The sequence below is a fragment of the Ovis aries genome, chromosome X, assembly GCF_016772045.2.
Source record: "Ovis aries strain OAR_USU_Benz2616 breed Rambouillet chromosome X, ARS-UI_Ramb_v3.0, whole genome shotgun sequence".
Taxonomy (NCBI): Eukaryota; Metazoa; Chordata; class Mammalia; order Artiodactyla; family Bovidae; genus Ovis; species Ovis aries.
The window spans coordinates 48,240,351-48,262,963 of NC_056080.1; the positions used below are offsets into that span (position 1 = coordinate 48,240,351).

Genomic DNA, 22,613 nt, shown 5'->3' on the forward strand with positions numbered 1-22,613 from the left:
AATCCTCAATAAAATCCTAGCAATCAGAATCCAACAACACATTAAAACTATCATACACCATGACCAAGTGGGCTTTATCCCAGGGATGCAAGGATTCTTCAATATCCGCAAATCAATGAATGTAATTCACCACATTAACAAATTAAAAAATAAAAGCCATATGATTATCTCAATAGATGCAGAGAAGGCCTTTGACAAAATTCAACATCCATTTATGATAAAAACTCTCCGGAAAGCAGGAATAGAAGGAACATACCTCAACATAATAAAAGCTATATATGACAGACCCACAGCAAACTTTATCCTCAATGGTGAAAAATTGAAAGCATTTCCCCTAAAGTCAGGAACAAGACAAGGGTGCCCACTTTCACTGCTACTATTCAGCATAGTTCTGGAGGCTTTGGCCACAGCAATCAGAGCAGAAAAAGAAAGAAAAGGAATCCAAATTGGAAAAGAAGAAGTAAAACTCTCACTGTTTGCAGATGACATGAACCTCTACATAGAAAACCCTAAAGACTCCACAAGAAAATTATCAGAGGTAATCAATAAATATAGTAAAATTGCAGGATATAAAATCAACACACAGAAATCACTTGCATTCCTATACACTAATAATGAGAAAGTAGAAAAAGAAATTAAGAAAACAATTCCATTCACCATTGCAAGAAAAAGAATAAAATACTTAGGAATATATCTACCTAAAGAAACTAAAGACCTATATATAGAAAACTATAAAACACTGGTGAAAGAAATCAAAGAGGACACTAATAGATGGAGAAATATACCTTGTTCATGGATAGGAAGAATCAATATAGTGAAAATGAGTATACTACCCAAGGCAACTTACAAATTCAATGCAATCCCTATCAAGCTACCAGCCATATTTTTCACAGAACTAGAACAAATAATTTCAAGATTTGTATGGAAATACAAAAAACCTCGAATAGCCAAAGCAATCTTGAGAGAGAAGAATGGAACAGGAGGAATCAACTTGCCTGACTTCAGGCTCTACTACAAAGCCACAGTCATCAAGACAGTATGGTACTGGCACAGACACAGACATATAGATCAATGGAACAAAATAGAAAGCCCAGAGATAAATCCACACACATATGGACACCTTATCTTTGACAAAGGAGGCAAGAATATACAATGGAGTAAAGACAATCTCTTTAACAAGTGGTGCTGGGAAAACTGGTCAACCACTTGTAAAAGAATGAAACTAGATCACTTTCTAACACCGCACATGAAAATAAACTCGAAATGGATTAAAGGTCTAAATGTAAGACCAGAAATTATAAAACTCCTAGAGGAGAACATAGGCAAAACACTCTCCGACATAAATCACAGCAGGATCCTCTGTGATCCACCTCCCAGAATTCTGGAAATAAGAGCAAAAATAAACAAATGGGATCTAATTAAAATCCAAAGCTTCTGCACAACAAAGGAAACTACAAGCAAGGTGAAAAGACAGCCTTCTGAATGGGAGAAAATAAAAGCAAATGGAACAAGTGACAAACAACTAATCTCAAAAATATACAAGCAACTTTAGGCAACTCAAATCCAGAAAAATAAACGACCCAATCAAAAAATGGGCCATAGAACTAAATAGACATTTCTCCCAAGAAGACATATGGATGGCTAACAAACACATGAAAAGATGCTCAACATGACTCATTATTAGAGAAATGCAAATCAAGACCACAATGAGGTACCACTTCACACCAGTCAGAATGTCTGCAATCCAAAAATCCACAAGCAATAAATGCTGGAGAGGGTGTGGAGAAAAGGGAACCCTCTTACACTGTTGGTGGGAATGCAAACTAGTACAACCGCTATGGAAAACAGTGTGGCGATTCCTTAAAAAATTGCAAATAGAACTGCCATATGACCCAGCAATCCCCCTGCTGGGCATACACACCAAGGAAACCAGAATGGAAAGAGACACATGTACCCCAATGTTCATTGCAGCACTGTTTATAATAGCCAGGACATGGAAACAACCTAGATGTCCATCAGCAGATGAATGGATAAGAAAACTGTGGTACATATACACAAAGGAGTATTACTCAGCAGTTAAAAAGAATACATTTGAATCAGTTCTGATGAGATGGATGAAACTGGAGCCGATTATACAGAGTGAAGCAAGCCAGAAAGAAAAACACCAATACAGTATACTAACACATATATATGGAATTTAGAAAGATGGCAATGATGACCCTGTATGCAAGACAGCAAAAAAGACACAGATGTGTATAGCGGGCTTTTGGACTCAGAGGGAGAGGGAGAGGGTGGGATGATTTGGGAGAATGGTATTGAAACATGTATGCTGTCATGTAACAATCGAATCACCAGTCTATGTCCAATGCAGGATACAGCATGCTTGGGGCTGGTGCACGGGGATGACCCAGAGGGACGTTGTGGGGAGGGAGGTGGGAGGGGTTTCATGTTTGGGATTGCAGGTACACCTGTGGTGGATTCATGTCAATGTATGGCAAAACCAATATAGTATTGTAAACTAAAATAAAGTAAAAATAAAAAATTTAAAAAAAGAACTAAGAACACATATATCACTATCCTTAAACCCATTCTGACTTTGAACATCACCATATCTGTATCTTTCCCTCTCCTTTCTCCATTCTATCCATCTTATCTGTCTCTAGGACTTTTGATCATAGCCTGGTACATAGGAGGTAACAGTTTACAGAGTAGAATGACATAGAATAGTGTGTATAGTGGAAAGTTTTTGTTGCAAAGTTAAGAGCCAAAAAGGAAGAACAGAAGTGTTAACATTTCCCTTACCTGGTCCAGCACTTGTCTTTCCAATATCACCATCCACTTCAGTTATTCTGCCCCAGGATGTATTCACTGTGGATATTGCTATAAAAACAGGATTATTAGCGTCAGAAGCCTCTATTCCAGATAGGAACTTTCAAGATGGAAGGTGAAACTTTCAAGATGGAACTTTCAAGATTGCAGTTCTTCTATGGGTATCTGTGCTAAGATTTCCATTTTGGCCATGTCATTGACCACTATTATTGGGTTAGCCAAAAAGTTCATTTGAGTTTTTCCATAGTATCTTACAGAAAAACTTGATTGAACTTTTTGGCCAATTCAATACAATAATGTGATAGCTTTTTTTTTTTTTTTTTTTTTTTTACTGTTGGTAGGAAGAAGGCCCATAGAGGAGAGAAAATATACCTGAAGTCCCATAGCAATTCAGACTAGGAGCAGAGCAGAAGTCAGTTTTCTTTTTCCAGTTTTCCTTTAGGATTATTCAAATTCTCTCCTTCTTTTTGCCTCAGACATTTTTACAGATATATATATATATATAGATGATTCACTTCTTCATGACCCTTAGGCCTTTTAATTTCCATGTCTTTATTACTATGTTCCTTTTGAAGAACCCAGTGACTTCTTATTACCTGTCTAATGGCATTGAGTCTCCTCCCTTGGCTTCCATGACACCATTTCAGACCTTCCCTATTCCCACAAAATCCCAGTAAAACTCACCTTCCAAGGGGGTTTGCATGGTTGGAAGTGACTTAGTCCTGGTCTCAAGTGGCTTTGAGGAATCTGCAAGGAAAAGGGAGTCCACTCAAGGGCCCTGGCACCCCTGAGTGAACAGTTGAATGTTTTAGGAAAAAATGGGAAATAAGTAATGGCCAGTCAGATACTTAATTAATCTGGATGGGGAACATATTTTGTTTTAACTAACTCTCGGTTGATATTTAGCTACTTATTGTCTTGAGAGGGTCTTAGAAGTATTACAAAGAAGGTGGTTGTGGTGAGTTAGTAAAGATAATAGAGTAATAACCTCCAAACACTTACTTCTTCACAAAAGCAGTAAAATGACTGACAAAAATTTTTCATAACTTTTTTTCTTTAAGATTTTGGAAAAATAGCCAAAGATTTGAATCAACCCAGGTAGCATTTATGGAAGAAAAACACTCCAATCTTGTTAAGCACAGCAAGTATTGTTGCATTTTAATTTACCCCAGCTCTATTACCCTGTCCCAAGCCAGTAGTAGCCTTGAAAATAAGCCTTGTTCAAGGTGCTAGACTGAAGAGAACAGATTTAACCCCCCCCCCCCAAATTGTCATTATTTGACTTCTGTGGAAGTTCCCTGAAAGACCTGATTCAAAAGGCTTGTCTTCATTGATTATCCAGTGCTAAAACTCTTGCCGGGGAAGGGATGTATTTGTCAGACAGACGCCTGGAGCATTAGACAACAATTTAGATAAGCAAGAGACTTGCAAAGAAGCTTAAAAGAAAAAAAAATAACAACAACAACAAAGTAATTAAATGTTCAGAGACTTTGAAAATCTCTGACACATTCATGAAATCTGGAAAGCCAAGACATGCATAGGATTGTGTGCATGCTCAGGAAAGACATGAGAATGTCATATGTTCTTATCTCTGACTAGTCTTGAGGCTCTGCATTAGCAGGAAATGAAGGCTACAGCACAGTTATAAACTTCCTGGGTAAGCATTGAAAACAGTTAAACAGGCAACAGAACCCTTGGAGTTTTATTGATTCTAAGTATTTAAAGAAATATCTGTCCAGTCAATAGTTGACCACTAAATTGATCAGAGACTTCAGTGGCAATCCATGACAAAGAATATAAGAGACTACATAGAATTGGCTCAGACAGTTATTGAACAAACAAATAGCAATTAGTACAGAAAGCAGCAACAAAAGCAAGCCCTGGAGAGAGACAGAGACTCATAATTCTAAATTTGTCACATTATATTATTTAAAAAGTCAAATTTCCAACAAAATATGAGACATACAAAGAAACTAGAAAGTATGGAGCTTCTGGTTAAAGATGGCAGAGTAGAGCACCATCTCCTTCTGAAAGAGAACCAAAATCGAAGCTAGCTGTTGAACAATCATCAACAGGAGGATGCTGGAACCTATCAAAAAAAGACACCCCACATCCAAAGACAAAGAAGCCATAGCAAAATGGGAGGAGGGGTACAATCACAATAAAATCAAATATCTTACCCATCGGGTGGGTGACCCACAATCTGGAAAGAAATTATACCAGAGAAGTTTTCCCACTGTTGTTAAGATTCTGAACCCCATGTCAGGCTCCCCAGCCTGGGGACCCAACAAACAGACTGGGAAAATGCAGGGAATCTGACCTTGAAGGCCAGCAGTATTTGATCATAAGACTTCCACAGGACTGGGAGAAACAGAGACTCCAGTCTTAAGGGCATAAACAAAAGCTTGTGTGCACTAAGCCTCAGAGGAAGGGAGTAGTGACCCCACAGGAGACTGAATCAAAACTACTTGCTAGTGTTGGAGAGTCTCCTGTGGAGGTGTGGGTCTGCAGGGGATCACCACAGGAATGGGGGCACTTGCAACATCAGTCTGGGAAGGTCCTCCTTGGTGTAAATCCTCCTAGGTTGCCATTAGCCAGACTACTGAGCCTGTAGACCCAAGGGCTGGGTCACCTCTGGACAAAAAACTACCAGGAAGGGAGTGCAACCACACTCATCAGCAGATAATTGGATTAAAATTTTACTGAGCAAGGCTCTGCTCACCAGAGCAAGATCCAGTTTTTCCCACCACCAGTCCCTCCCATCAGGAGGCTTACACAAGCCTCTTATACTCCTCCATCAGAGGGCAAACAGAGAAGAGAGAAGATGCACAGTCTGATGGCTACCAAATTACAGAAAGTTAATCATCATGAAAAAAATAAAAAGTTATGTCTCAGATGAAGGAACAAGAGAAGACCCCAGAAAAACAGCTAAATGAAGTGGAGATAGGCAAACTTCCAGGAAAATAATTCAAAGTAATGATAGTGAAGATGATTCAGGATCTCAGAAAAAGAATGGAGGAAAAGATTGAGAAGATGCAAGAAATGTTTACCAAAGACCTATAAGAACTGAAGAACAAACAGGTGAATAATACACTAGAAGAAATCCATAGCAGACGAACTGAGGCAGAAGAACAGATAACTGACCTGGAGGACAGAAAGGTGAAAATCACTGCAGCAGAACAGAATATAGAGAAAAGAATGAAAAGAAATGAAGATAGATGGACCAAAATAAATAAATAAATAAATAACTGCAATTGCAAGCCATAATGGGAACATGATTAGCCTAATAATATAAAACAATTACATACAACTCAGGGGGGAGGATCAAGCAGAGTGATAAGTGGAAGCACATATTTTCATCTACTCAGCTAGTCTATGTCTTTTGTTTGGTGCATTTAACTCATTTGCATTTAAGTGCAAAACTACAGTTTTTGTGTTCTGGGTTCATTTTCTTTTCTTTTCTTTTTTTTTTTTTTTGTGATGAGAAAAAAGTTTTTTATTGGTTCTGGAAATATTCGAACCCCAGTTATATCTCATCAATGCCCAGAGTCTTTTCATATGGGTTCATTTACTGTAGGTAGATCTTTTCCTTCTCTTGCTTCCTGCTTGGAGAAGTTCTTTTAGCATTTGTTGTAAAGCTGGTTTGGTGGTGCTGAATTCTCTTAACTTTTGCTTGTTTGGAAAGCTTTTGATTTCTCCATCAAATCTTAAGGAGAGAGTCTTGCCGAGTAGAGTATTCAGTTTTTCCCACCACCAGTCCCTCCCATCAGGAGGCTTAGACAACTGTAAATAATATGTATAATATATATATATATATATATATATATATATATTAGAAAACTTATGAACTTCTGCCTAACTAAAAAAATTTTGTGACAGTTTGATTCCACTTATTTGATTTAGTATGAATAGAATGCTAGATTTATAATTTAAGAAAATAGATAATCAATAAGCAGCAAAGGTTTACTGTGTCGCAGAGGGAAATATAGTCAATATCTTATATTATCCTATAATGGAAAATAATCTCAAAGATAATATATGCATATATGTATAAGGGAATCACACAAAAATTTCTACATTTTGAAATTTAGTATTGTTTACCAGTTTTTCTAAATGTCCTATGGATATCTAATAGCAACATATGAGATAAAATTTTAAATACATTTTGTAAGATATAAAATTATTGTAAATTTATATAAATAGAAATCAATTGTATTTAAATTATTGACTACATCATCAAGATGCTCCTTTTTTTTATTTTTTCTGCATTTGATAAAATATTCTCAGAGAAATGTTAATATGTCTCACTATGATTACATATTTTTTCTTTTCCCTTATATTTCTTCTGAGGTTTTTGCTTTATGTATTTTTGTTTTTTTGCTGTTAGGTATCTCATGGTTTATGATATCTATTTTTGTGAGTTGTACTTTTTATCTTTAAAAATATTCATCTTTGTTTAATTTAAAAATAAATAAATTTATTAAAATTAAAAAAAAAGAAACTAGAAAATATAGTCCATAAACATGTTAAAAAAAAAAAGCAATGAATAGAAACTTTCTCTGAGGAAGTATAGATACTGGACTCATTAGAAAAAAATACTTTAAATCAACTAAATTTGTTATTTAAAAAAATGAAATAAAGGAAACTATGTCCAAAAAACTAAAATAATGAGGGAAATTCAAACCAAGTTGTTGTTCTGTAACTCAGTTGTGTCTGACTCTTTGTGACCCCATGGGCTGCAGCACACCAGATTTCCCTGTCCTTCACTATCTCCCAGGGTTTGCTCAAATTCATGTCCATTGAGTCAGTGATGCTATCTAACCATCTCATCTGCTGAAATGCTCTTCTTTTCTCTTCAAATTTTCCCCAGCATCAGGGTCTTTTCCAATGACTCTGCTCTTTGTATCAGATAGCCAAAGAACTGGAGCTTCAGCATCAGTCCTTCCAATGAATATTCCCATTATTTTTAGAATTTTCCACACTTTGTGGTGATGCACACAGTCAAAGGCTTTAGTATAGTCAATGAAGCAGAAGTAGATATTTTCATGGAATTCCTTTGCTTTCTCTGTGATCCACCAAATGTTGACAATTTGATCTCTGGTTACTCTGCCTTTTCTAAACCCAGCTTGTACATCTGGATATTATCAATTCAAGTACTGCTGAAGTCAAGCTTGAAGGATTTTGAGCATAACCTTACTAGCATGTGAAATGAGTGCAACTGTATGGTAGTTTGAACATTCTTTGGTATTGCCCTTCTTTGGGATTGGAATGAAAACTGGCCTTTCCTGTCCTGTGGCCACTGCTGAGTTTTCTATATTTGCTGACATATTAAGTGTGAACTTTTACAGAATCATCTTTTAGGATTTTAAACAACTCAGCTAGAATCCCATCATATTCATTAGCTGTGTCTGTTGTGGTCATGTTCTTAAGGCAACTTGACTTCACACTCCAGAATGTCTGGCTCTAGGTGTGTGAACACACCATCATAGTTATCTGGGTCATTAAGACCTCTTTTGCAGAGTTCTGCCACTTCTTAATTTTTTCTGCTTCTGTTAACTCCCTACCGTTTATGTCATCTATCATGCCAAAACTTGCATGAAAATTTCCCTTGATCTCTCTGATTTTCTTGAAGAAACCTCGTCTTTCCCATTCTATTGTCATCTTAAACTTCTTTGCATTGTTCATTTAAGAAGACCTTCTTATCTCTCCTTGCTATTCTCTGGAACTCTGCATTCAGTTGGGTATATCTTTCCCTTTCTCCCATGCCTTTCAGTTCTCTTCTTCCCTCAGCTATTTGGAAAGCCTCCTCAGACAAACATTTTGCCTTCTTGCATTTCTTTTTCTTTGGGATAGTTTTGGTCATGTCCTCCTTTGCAATGTTACAAACTTCAAACCAAGTATAAAATGTCATTAAACAAAAATTATAAAACAGGAACAAACTAGAAATCCTGGAGGTGAAAGATACAATAACTGAAAAAATGCATGCATGCTAAGTTGCTTCAGTCATGTATGACTCTTTGCAATCTTATGGACTGTAACCTGTCAGGTTCCTCCCTCCATGAGATTTTCCAGGCAAGAATACTGGAGTGGGTAGGCATGCCCTCCTCCAAGGGCTCTTCCTAATTCAGGAATCAAACTGGCATCTCTTATGTTTCCTGCATTGACAGTTGGGTTCTTTACCACTTCTGACACCTGGGAAGGCCCAACTGAAAGAATAAAACCCACTAAAAAGAAGAATTCACTAAAACAGATTTAAACAGGCAGAAGACAGAATCAGTAAAACTGGTGACAATCGAAATTAGCGGATTAGAGAAACAGAAAGGAAAGTGAATGAAGAAAAATGACCAGCACCTCAGAGAACTGCAGGGCACTATCAAATGTACCAATATACACATAATGGAAGTTACTGAAGAGGATAGAAAAGCATAGACAAAATATTTTAAAATGCTATGTAATGTCAAAAAACTTTTGACATTTTTATTTTTTATTGACATTTTTATTTTTATTACTTTTTTATTCTTGTTCAGCTGTGTCTGACTCTTTGCAACTCCATTGACTGCAGCCCCATCTGACTCTTTGCAACCCCATTGACTGTAGCACACAAGGCTTCCCTGTCCTTCACTATCTCCCTGAGCTTGCTCAAACTCATATCCATTAAGTCCATGATGTCGTCCAAACATCTCACCCTCTGTCATCCCTTTCTCCTGCTCTCAACCTTTCTCAGTATAACGGTCTTTTCCAATGAGTCTTTTTGGCCAAAGTATTGGGGCTTCAGCTTCAGCACCAGTCTTTCCAATGAATATTTGGGACGGATTTCCTTTGGGATTGGCTGGTTTGATCTCCTTGCTGTTTAAAGAATTCTCAAGAGCCTTTTACAACACAACCATTCAAAAGCATCAATTCTTTGGTGCTCAGTCTTCTTTATGGTCCAACTCTCACATTTGTATATGACTATTGGAAAAATGATAGCTTTGACTAAAAATACTTTTGTAGGCAAAGTAATCTCTCTGCTTTTTAATACTGTCTAGGTTTGTCAGAGCTTTCCTTCAAAGGAGAGAATGTCTTAATTTCATGACAGCAGTCACCATCCACAGTGATTTTGGAGCCCAAGAAAATAAAATCTGTCACTGTTTCCATTGCTTGCCCATCTATTTGCCATGAAGTAGTGGGACTGGATGTCATGATTTTCATTTTTTTTAAATACTGAATTTTACCCTAGCTCTGTCACTTTCCTCTTTCATCTTCATCAAGAGGCTCTTTATTTCCTCTTTGGTGTCTGGCATTAGGGTGATATTGCCTGCATACTTGAGGTTGTTGATATTTCTCCTGGCAATCTTGATTCCAGTTTGTTATTCATCCAGCCCGGCATTTCACATGATGTACTCTGCATAGTAGTTAAATAAATACACATACAATGTGTTAAAATGCAGAGACATCACTATACTTACAAAGATGATACCACTGTAATGGCAGAAAGCAAAGAGAGACTAAAAAGCCTCTTGATGAAGGTTAAAGAGAAGAATAAAAAAGCTGGCTTAATACTCAACATTCAAAAAACAAAGATCATGGCATCTGGTCCCATGCTTCATGGCAATTAGAAGGGAAAAAAAAGAAGAAGCAGTTGCAGATTTTATTTTCTTGGTTTCCAAAATTACTGATGATGGTGACTGCAGCCATGAAATTAGAAGACACTAGCTCCTTGGAAGGAAAGCTATGAAAAACCTAGAGAGCATATTAAAAAGTAGAGACACAAGTTTGCCGACAAAGTTCTGTACAGTCAAAACTATTGTTTTTCCCATAGTCATGTACAAATATGAAAGTTGAACTATAAAGAATGTTGAGTGCTGAAAAATCGATGCTTTCAAATTGTGGTATTGGAGAAGACTCTTGAGAGTCCCTAGGACTGCACAGTGATCAAACCAGTCAATCTTAAAGGAAATCGGCTCTGAATATTCATTGGAATGCCTGATGCTTAAACTGAAGCTCCAATACTTTGCCCAACCCATGTGAAAAGACAACTCATTGGAAAAGACTCTGACGCTGGGAAAGATTGAAGGCAAAAAGAGAAGAGAGAGGCTGAGGGTGAGATGGTTAGATAGCATCACCGACCAAATGGACATGAGTTTGAGAAAACTCCAGGTGATAGTGAAGAACCGGGGAGATTGGTATTATGCAGTTCATGGGGTCTCATCGCAAAGGTTCAGACATGACTTAGCAACTGAAAAACAACATAGCAGTATTATTTTCCATCTGTCCCCTAAAACAAAAGAAGCAAAAATAAACAAATGGGACCTAATTAATTCCTTTTGTACAAAAAAAAAAATAAAAACATCAATGAAACAAAAGACTGCTTACTGAATGAGATAAAATATTTGTAACTAAGAATGATAAATGGTGAAAATGAGTATACTACCCAAAGCAATCTACAGATTCAATGCAATCCCTATCAAGCTACCAGCAGTATTTTTCACAGAACTAGAACAAATAATTTCAAGATTTGTATGGAAATACAAAAAACCTCGAATAGCCAAAGCAATCTTGAGAAAGAAGAATGGAACAGGAGGAATCAGCTTGCCTGACTTCAGGCTCTACTACAAAGCCACAGTCATCAAGACAGTATGGTACTGGCACAAACACAGACATATAGATCAATGGAACAAAATAGAAAGCCCAGACATAAATCCACACACATATGGACACCTTATCTTTGATAAAGGAGGCAAGAATATACAATGGAGTAAAGACAATCTCTTTAACAAGTGGTGCTGGGAAAACTGGTCAACCACTTGTAAAAGAATGAAACTAGATCACTTTCTAACAACACACACAAAAATAAACCCAAAATGGATTAAAGATCTAAATGTAAGACCAGAAATTATAAAACTCCTAGAGGAGAACATAGGCAAAACACTCATCGACATAAATCACAGCAGGATCCTCTATGTTCCACCTCCCAGAATACTGGAAATAAAAGCAAAAATAAACAAATGGGATCTAATTAAAATTAAAAGCTTCTGCACAACAAAGGAAACTGTGAGCAAGGTGAAAAGACAGCCTTCTGAATGGGAGAAAATAATAGGAAATGAAGCAACTGACAAAAAACTAATCTCCAAAATACACAAGCAACTTATGAAGCTCAATTCCAGAAAAATAAACGATCCAATCAAAAAATGGGCCAAAGAACTAAATAGACATTTCTCCAAGAAGACATACAGATGGCTAACAAACACATGAAAAGATGCTCAACATCACTCATCATTAGAGAAATGCAAATCAAGGCCATAATGAGGTATCACTTCACACCAGTCAGAATGGCTGTGATCCAAAAGTCTGCAAGCAATAAATGCTGGAGAGGGTGTGGAGAAAAGGGAACCGTCCTACAGTGTTGGTGGGAATGCAAACTAGTACAGCCACTTTGGAGAACAGTGTGGAGATTCCTTAAAAAATTGCAAATAGAACTGCCTTATGACCCAGCAATCCCACTGCTGGGCATACACACCGAGGAAACCAGAATTGAAAGAGACACATGTACCCCAATGTTCATCGCAGCACTGTTTATAATAGCCAGGACATGGAAACAACCTAGATGTCCATCAGCAGATGAATGGATAAGAAAGCTGTGGTACATATACACAATGGAGTATTACTCAGCCATTAAAAAGAATACATTTGAATCAGTTCTAATGAGATGGATGAAACTGGAGCCGATTATACAGAGTGAAGTAAGCCAGAAAGAAAAACACCAATACAGTATACTAACACATTTATATGGAATTTAGAAAGATGGTAATGATGACCCTGTATGCAAGACAGCAAAAGAGACACAGATGTGTATAGCAGGCTTTTGGAATCTGAGGGAGAGGGAGAGGGTGGGATGATTTTGGAGAATGGCATTGAAACATGTATACTATCATGTAAGGAAAGAATGGCCAGTCTATGTTCGATGCAGGATGCAGGATGCTTGGGGCTGGTGCACAGGGATGATCCGGAGGGATGATGTGGGGTGGGAGGCGGGAGGGGGGTTCATGTTTGGGAGCTCATGTACAACCGTGGCGGGTTCATGTCAATGTATGCCAAAACCAATACAGTATTGTAAAGCAAAATAAAGTAAAAGTAAAAATTAAAAAAAAAAAAGATAAAGTGTTAATGCCCAACATATAGAGAGCTCATATAATTCAATATAACAACAACAAGAAAGTAACTTGATTAGAAAATGGTCAGTTCAGTTCAGTCGCTCAGTCATGTCCAACTCTGTGCAACCCCATATGCTACAGTAAGCCAGGGCTCCCTGTCCATCACCAATCCCTGGAGTTAGCTCAAACTCATCTACTTTGTGTCAGTGATGCCATCCAACCATCTCATCTTCTGTCGTCCCCTTATCCTTCCACTTTCAATCTCTCCCAGCATCAGGGTCTTTTCAAATGAGTCAGTTCTTCAAATAAGGTGGCCAAAGGATTGGAGTTTCAGCTTCAGGATCAGTCCCTCCAATGAATATTCAGGACTGATTTCCTTTAGGAGGGACTGGTTGGAACTCCTTGAAGTCCAGGGATTCTCTCGAGTCTTCTTCAACACATTTCAAAAGCATCAATTATTTGGTGCTCAGCTTTCTTTGTAGTCAAATTTTCTTATCCATACATGTCTACTGGAAAAACCATACCTTTGACTAGATGGAACTTTGTTGGCAAAGTAATGTCTCTGCTTTTTAATATGCTGTCTAGGTTGGTCATAACTTTTCTTCCAAAGAGCAAGCATCTTTTAATTTCATGACTTCAGTCACCATCTGCAGTGATTTTGGAGCCCACAAAAGTAAAGTCTCTCACAGTTTCCACTGTTTCACAAACTGTTTGCCATGAAGTGATGGGACCAGACGCCATGATCTTTGTTTTCGAATGTTGAGCTTTAAGCCAACTTTTTCACTCTCCTCTTTCACTTTCATAGAGAGGGTCTTTAGTTCTTCTTCACTTTCTGCCATATGGGTGGTTCCATTTACATATCAGAGCTTATTGATATTCTGCAGGCAATCTTGACCCCAGCTTTGCTTCATCCAGCCCAGCATTTCTTATGATGTACTCTGCATATAAGTTAAATGAGCAGGGTGACAATATACAGCCTTGACATACTCCTTTCCCGATTTGGAATCAGTCTGTCATTCCATGTCCAGTTCTAACTATTGCTTCCCGACCTGCATACAAATTTCTCAAGAGGCAGGACAAGAGGTCTTGTATTCCTATCTCTTTCAGAATTTTCCAGAGTTTGTTGTGATCCATACAGTCAAAGGCTTTGGCATAGTCAATAAAGCAGAAATAGATGTTTTTCTGGAACTCTCTTGCTTTTTTGATGATCCAGCAGATGTTCACAATTTGATCTCTGGTTTCTCTGACTTTTCTAAATCCACCTTGAACATCTGGAGCTTCATGGTTCATGTACTGTTAAAGCCTGGCTTGGAGAATTTTGAGCATTACTTTACTAGGATGTGAAATGAGTGCAATTGTGTGGTAGTTTGAGCATTCTTTGGCATTGCCTTTCTTTGGGATTGGAATGAAAACTGACATTTTCCAGTCCTGTGGCCACTTCTGAGTTTTCCAAATTTGCTGGCATATTGAGTGGAAGCACTTTCACAGCATCATATTCCAGGATTTGGAACAGCTCAACTGTTTTTTTTCCATCAACTCCACTAGCTTTGTCCATAGTGATGCTTCTTAAGGCCCACTTGACTTCACATTCCAGGATGTCTGGCTGTAGGTGAGTGATCACATCATCATGATTATCTGGGATGTGAAGATCTTTTTTATATAGTTCTTCTGTGCATACTTGCCACTTCTTCTTAATATCTTCTGCTTCTGTTAGGTCCATACAATTTCTATCTTTTATTGTGCCCATCGTTGTATGAAATGTTCCCTTGAAATTTCTAATTTTCTTGAAAAGATCTCTAGTCTTTCCCATTCTATTCTTTTCCTCTATTTCTTTTCACTGAACTGATCACTGAGGAAGTCTTTCTTATCTTTCCCTGCTATTCTTTGCAACTCTGTATTCAAATGGGTATATGTTCCCTTTTCTCCTTTACCTTTAACTTCTCTTCTTTACATAGCTATTTGTAAGGCCTCCTCAGACAACGGTTTTGCCTTTTTGTATTTCTATTCCTAGGGGTTGGTCTTGATCATTGCCTCCTGTACAATGTCATGAACCTCCGTCCATAGTTCTTCAGGCACTCCATCTAGTAGATCTAATCCATTGAATCTATTTGTCACTTCCACTGAATACTCGTAAGGGATTTTATTTAGGTCATACTTGAATAGTCCAATGGCTTTTTCTACTTTCTTCAATATACGTCTGAATTTGCCAATAAAGAGCACATGGTCTTAGCCACAGTAAACTCCTGGTCTTGTTTTTGCTGGCTGTATAGAACTTCTCCATCTTTGGAAGCAAAGAATATAATCAATCTGATTTCGGTATTGACCATCTGGGGATGTCCATGTGTAGAGTCTTCTCTTGTGTTGTTTGAAGAGGGAGTTTGCTATGACCAGTGTGTTCTTTTGGTAAAACTCTATTAGCCTTTGCCTTGCTTCATTCTGTCCTCCAAGGCCAGATTTTCCTATTACTCCAGGTATGTCTTGATTTCCTACTGTTGCATTCCAGTCCCCTATAAAGAAAAGGACATCTTTTTTGGGTATTAGTTCTAGAATGTCTTGTAAGTCTTCATAGATCCTTTCAACTTCAGCTTCTTCAGCATTACTAGTCAGAGCATAGACTTGGATTACTGTGACACTGAATGAATTGCGTTGGAAATGAAAAGAGATCATTCTGTCATTTTTGAGATTGCTTCCAAGTACTGCATTTCAGACTGTCATGGCTACTCCATTTCTTCTAAGGGATTCTTGCCTGCAGTAGTAGATATAATGGTCATCTGAGTTAAATTCACCCATTCCAGTCCATTTTAGTTCACTGATTCTAGGTGAAAAAACAGTCTTCAGAATGGGAGAAAATAATAGCAAACAGAGCAACGGACAAAGAATTAATCTTAAAACTATACAAGCAACTCCTGCAGCTCAATTCTAGAAAAATGAAAGACCCAAACAAAAAGTGGGTCTAAGAACTAAACAGATATTTCTCCAAAGAAGACATACAGATGGCTAACAAACACTTGAAAAGATGCTCATCACTTATTATCAGAGGAATGCAAATCAAAACCACAATGAGGTACTATTTCAGACCAGTCAGAATGGCTGCTATCTTTGGGTTCAAGTCTATAAGCAATAAATGCTGGAGAGGGTGTGGAGAAAAGGGAACCCTCTTACATTGTTGGTGGGAATGCAAACTAGTACAGCCACTTTGGAGAACAGTGTGGAGATTCCTTAAAAAACTGGAAATAGAACTGTCATATGACCCAGCAATCCCACTGCTGGGTATACACACTGAGGAAACCAGAATCGGAAGAGACACGTGTACCCCAATGTTCATCGCAGCACTGTTTATAATAGCCAGGACATGGAAGCAGCCTAGATGTCCATCAGCAGATGAATGGATAAGAAAAGTGTGGTACATATACACAATAGAATATTACTCAGTCATTAAAGGGAATACATTTGAATCAGTTCTAATGAGGTGGATGAAACTGGAGCCGATTATACAGAGTGAAGTAAACCAGAAAGAAAAACACCAATACAGTATACTAACACATATATATGGAATTTAGAAAGATGGTAATCAGTTCAGTTCAGTTCAGTTCATTTCAGTCGGTCAGTCTATGTCCGACGCAGGATACAGGATGCTGGGGCTGGTACACGGGGATGACCCAGAGAGATGTTATGGAGAGGGAGATGGGAGGGGGGTTCATGTTTGAGAATGCATGTACACCCTTGGAGGATTCATGTCAATGTATGGCAAAACCAATACAGTATTTTAAAGTAAAATAAAGTAAAAATAAAAATTAAAAAAAAAAAGTGAAAGGGAAGTCGCTCAGTCATGTCCGACTCTTTGCGACCCCATGGACTGCAGCCTACCAGCCTCCTCTGTCCATGGGATTTTCCAGGCAAGAGTACTGGAGTGGGGTGCCACCGCCTTCTCTGGAAATAAAACACAAATAAAGGTAATTAATCTAAGTAAATGTAGAAAGAGTATAAATGTATTTTTTTTATTTGTAACCCCTTTATTCTATCTGATTTAAAAGACAAATACAGGAACAATAATTAAAAGCCTATGCTGATATTGTTATAATACATAAATATGTAATTTGTTACAATAACAGTATAAAGAGGGAGAATGGAATTATGTAGAAATGAAGCTGTAGATGCTATTAAAATTAAGTTGGCAAGAATTCAAACTAGATTGTAGTAAATTAAGAATTAATAATAATCCCCATGACAACCACCAAGAAAGTTACAAAATATATATGGGAGAAACAACAAAAGGAATTGCATAGTACACTATATTATATCTATTTAATACCCAAAACAGAAGTAATGAAGGAATAAAGGGATGAGAAAAGACAAGATATATAGCACATTGGCAAACAAAAACCCTATCTTATCAGCACTTACATTAAATGTAAACATTAAATTCTCAAATTTAAAGGCAGAGATTTGAACAATGGATAAGGAACATAATTCAACTACAAGCTATGCATATTTAGGATTCAAAATACACAAGTGATTTGTTATTTTAAAAAATGCAAAAACAATATGCCATGTAAACAGCAAACAAAATAGAGCCAGAGTAGCTATACTATTCAGTCAGTTCAATTCAGTTCAGTCGTGTCTGACTCTCTGCGACCCCATGAATCGCAGCACACCAGGCCTCCCTGTCCATCACCAACTCCTGGAGTTCACTCAGACTCACATCCATCAAGTCAGTGATGCCATCCAGCCATCTCATTCTCTGTCGTCCCCTTCTCCTCCTGCCCCCTATCCTTCCCAGCATCAGAGTCTTTTCCAATGAGTCAACTCTTCGCATGAGGTGGCCAAAGTACTGGAGTTTCAGCTTTAGCATCATTCTTTCCAAAGAAATCCCAGGGCTGATCTCCTTCACAATGGACCAGTTGGATCTTCTTGCAGTCCAAGGGACTCTCAATAGTCTTCTCCAACACCACAGTTCAAGGAGTAAGTGTCTTTTAATTTCATGGCTGCAGTCACCATCTGCAGTGATTTTGGAGCCCCAAAAAATAAAGTCTGACACTGTTTCCACTGTCTCCCCATCTATTTCCCATGAAGTGATGGGACCAGATGCCGTGATCTTCGTTTTCTGAATGTTGAGCTTTAAGCCAACTTTTTCACTCTCTTCTTTCACTTTCATCGAGAGGCTTTTTAGTTCATCTTCACTTTCTGCCATAAGGGTGGTGTCATCTGCATATCTGAAGTTATTGATATTTCTCCCGACAATCCTGATTTCAGCTTGTGCTTCTTGCACTCACTGTGTCATTGATTGACTGATCCTTTCATAATTATAAAATGTGCATTTTATAATTATGAAAGGATCAGTCAATCAATGACACAGCAATTATAAACATGTTTGCTCTTAACAACAAAGCCCCCAAACACATGAATCAAACAGTGAGTGCAATTTAAGGAGAAGTAGTTGGTTAAAAGTGACAGCTTGAGATTTGAATACCACATTTTCAGCTATGGATAGAATACCGAGCTAAAAGATCAGCAAGGACATCAAAGACTTGAAAAATACTGTTACCCAACAGACCCAAAGACATTTACAGGACACTCCACAATACAACAGCAGAATACACATCCTGTTTAAGTGCATATGGAACATTATCCAAAATAGACCATATATGTTAAGCCATAAAATAAGTCTCAATAAATTTGAAGCAATTATAATAATGTATCATAATACAATAAAATTAGAAAAGAGAGCAGAAGGAAATTAGGGAGATGTAAACATATGTGCAAGTTAAACACTTCTAAATAATCAATGGATTAAATAAGAAATCATTAGGAAATTAGAAAATACCTGCAAATTATTGAAGATAAAAACACAGCATATCAAAACTTATTGGACACAGTGAAAATAGTATTTTGGTACTACTTAGGTACTATAGCTAATAGTACTTAACCATAAATACCTACACCAAAAAATTAAAAAAAAATTCTGATTAATAACTTAATTTTTCACCTTCAAAAGAAAATTAAAAATAGAAGAGAAAACTAAGCAGAAAATAAGCATATTGAAGAAATCAAATATTTAGCAGAGATAAATGAAATAGAAAATTGAAATAAAGAGAACCAACAAAACCAAAGTTTGATTGTTGAAAAAGATCAAAATAATTGGCAAGCCTTTAGCAAGACCAAACTGAAAGGAAAGAAAGAAAGAAGGCTCAAATTATTAAAATGTTTGATGAAAATGGGGATATATCTACTTTGTAGAAGTAAAAAGAATGACAAGAGAATACCATGAATAACTGTATGACAATAGATTAACTAAGATACAAACAGTGAATTCCTAGAAATTCACAATCTACTGAAACTGAATACAGAAGAAATAGGAAATCAAAAAAGCAGATTTTTAATGAGTGAAAAGATTGGATTGCTAATCAAACAACTTCATATAAAGTAAAGATTAAGCCCAGGTGTGGTTTCACTGGTGAATTCTACAAACCATTTTTTTTTTTAATAATGCCAACTCTTCACTAATTCTTTCAAAGAATGGGTATGGTAGCACCTCCTAGCTCAGTATATGAGATCATTTTTATCATATCACATGGAATTGCATAATGACATAAAAACAAAAGAAAACTAAGAACCAATATTCCTTATGAATATAGATGCAAAATTCCATAACAAAATACTAGCAAACCAAATCTAGCAGGATATTAAAGGGATTCTGTACCATGATCAATTTATCCAGGAATGCAAGATTGCTTCAACATTTGAAAATGAGTCAAGATAATACACTCTCTTAATAAAATAAAGAAGAAAAGAAATACACAATCATTTCAATAGACACAGAACATGACACGATTCAATACCTTTTGATTATAAAAGCACTCTAAAAGCTATGAATAAGAAAATGTTCTCAACCCAAGCAACATTTACCAAAATAAAGGCATCTGTCATCATATTTAATGTTGAAATAAAGAATATTTTCTTGTAAGATCACAACGAAGGCAATGATTCCCATTCTTGCCATGCTTTTTTCACCATTGAACTGTAGGTACTAGCCAGAGAAATTGTGCCAGAATAACAAATGAAAGGCATCCAAATTGGAAAGAAAGGAATAAAATTATTTCTATTTTCAGATGACAAAATCATATAAAGAAAAACCTAAAGAATCCACAAAACAATGATTAGAGTGAATAAATGTTTAGCAAAATTGTAGGATATAAGATCAATATACAAATATCAGTTGTACTTCTGCACCCTAGCAATGAAAACCCCAAAAATAAAATTAAGGAAACAATTTTGAAAACAAAAAGGTACCCAAATTGGAAAGGAAGAAGTAAAATTCTTACTATTTGAAAAGAGACATGATACTGTATAAAGACAATCCTAAAGACCACCAAAAATCTTTTAAAATTAATAAATGTTTCAATGCCATTCTCCCAAATCATCCCACCATCTCCCTTCCCCACAGAGTCCAAGACTGTTCTATACATCTGTGTCTCTTTTGCTGTCTTGCATACAGGTTTATCATTACCATCTTTCTAAATTCCATATATATGCATTAGTATACTGTATTGGTGTACTTCACTCTGTATAACAGGCTCCAGTTTCACCCACCTCATTAGAACCGATTCAAATGTATTCTTTTTAATGGCTGAGTAATACTCCATTGTGTATATGTACCACTGCTTTCTTATCCATTCATCTGCTGATGGACATCTAGGTTGCTTCCATGTCCTGCTATGATGAACACTTGGGTACACGTGTGTCTTTGGATTCTGGTTTCCTCAGTGTGTATGCCCAGCAGTGGTGTAATATCATATATGAAACGAATCGCCAGTCCAGATTTGATGCATGATACTGGATGCTTGGGGCTGGTGCACTGAGAAGACCCAGACGGATGGTACGGGGAGGGAGGAAGGAGGGGGGGTTCAGGATGGGGAACACGTGTATACCTGTGGCCGATTCATGTTGATGTATGGCAAAGCATATACAATATTGTAAAGTAATTAACCTCCAATTAAAATGAAAATATTTATATTAAAAAATAAATAAAAATAAAAACATAAAGTCAAAAAAGAAATAAATAAAATTAATAAATGAATTCAGTAAAATAATAAAATACAGAATCAATATACAGAAATTTGTGGCATTTCTATATAACTCTCAGAAAGATAAGTGAAAAAAATAGTCCAATTTATAATTGTATCAAAATTAAAATACTTGGCAATAAATTTAGCCAAGATGTTAAAAGACATGTACAAAGAAAACTGTAAGACACTGACAGAAGAAATTGAAAACACAACTTAATAAGAAGATATCCCATTTTTCTGGATTGGAAAAATTAATATTTTTAAAATATCTATACTACACAAAATAATCTACAGATTAAGTACTATCCTTGCCCAAATTCCAATGGTACATTTCAAAGAACTGAAACAAACAAGTCTAAAATTTATGTGGAACCCCCCCAAAATGCAGAATAACCTAAAACAAACTTGAGAAAGAAGAATAAACCTGGAGGCATCGTGTTCCCTGATTTCAAACTATACTTCAAAACTATAGTAATCAAAGCTGTATGATAATGGCACAAGAACAGACACACAGATCAATGAAACAAAATTGAGAGCCTAAAAATAAGCTCACACTTACATGGACATTTAATTCATGACAAAGGAGCAAAGATGTGAATAGAGAGGAGGAGCAAAGATGTGAAATTGGAGATTTGGAAGTAACTGATGACTCCAGTTTACAAAGTTATATTGGACTAAATAAGGTGGGACAGAATAAAAGCTACTTGTTTTAGTAGATTGGTAGTGGCCACGAGTGAGAGATGGGGTGGCAGATGTAAAATTTTATTTAATGACACATATGTTGAAATGAAGGTGTTAGTCACTCAGTCGTGTCCAACTCTTTGTAACCCCGTGGATTATAGCCAGCCAGGCTCCTCCGTCCATGAGATTTTCCAGGCAAGAATACTGGAGTGGGTTGTCATGCCCTCTTTCAGGGGATCTTCCCAACCCAGGGATTGAACCCATGTCTCTCTGTCAGATTCTTCACCATCTGAGCCATTGTGGATGTTATTTACATATATATGTACATTAAGCTCACATAATACACATATACATCTATTATATATATATATATGTGTGTGTGTGTGTGTGTGTATGTGTGTATGTATATATATATATATATATATATATATATAAAGGTTTAGGTAGAGGATAATGGATGAAGCAGGGAGTTAGAGTACTTGAGGTTAAGAGCTGAGGTAAAGGATTTTTCTGTGGAGAAAAAGATATATCTTACTCTGAGCCAAGAGGGAATGAGCAAGGGAATGTTGAAGCAGAGAGGGTGCTTGAAAGAATTCACATTTGAGGGTGGGGATCTGGATCTTCTCAAGTAAGGAGAAGGTGACCTCATTTTCTGGGAGCAAGGTTAAAATATGAAATAAGGCAGAAATTGTTCTGAATAGCTGCTATAAGAAATGGGACATAGATGAGGAAATTGACTGACATATAGCACAGGGACAAGCAGTAGATGACAGAGTATGAAACTAAAGTGAGGCCAATGCATCTCTGTACTTTTTCCAGAATTGGGGAATAACACAGAGTGTGAAGTATATGTAGGACAGAGATGAATCAGGTGACCAGGCTTAAGGAACCATGTTGAGGTGGA

At 36.9% G+C, this 22,613-nt stretch overlaps 1 protein-coding gene across 14 annotated transcripts in view; it reads right to left on the reverse strand.

The window, feature by feature from the left end:
• Window positions 1-22,613, reverse strand: part of VSIG4 (V-set and immunoglobulin domain containing 4) — an 85,788-nt gene that overhangs the window by 54,901 nt on the left and 8,274 nt on the right. For 13 of the 14 annotated variants that reach the window (XM_012106594.4, XM_042241642.1, XM_042241646.2 and 10 more), the window contains 3 exons: window positions 16,830-16,892; window positions 3,514-3,576; window positions 2,803-2,880 (listed from right to left, as the gene is read on the reverse strand). In XM_012106594.4, coding sequence (XP_011961984.2) covers window positions 2,803-2,880; window positions 3,514-3,576; window positions 16,830-16,892 — 204 coding nt within the window. The remainder of the gene's footprint in view (window positions 1-2,802; window positions 2,881-3,513; window positions 3,577-16,829; window positions 16,893-22,613) is intronic. The other variant, XM_004022038.5, reaches the window with a different exon arrangement.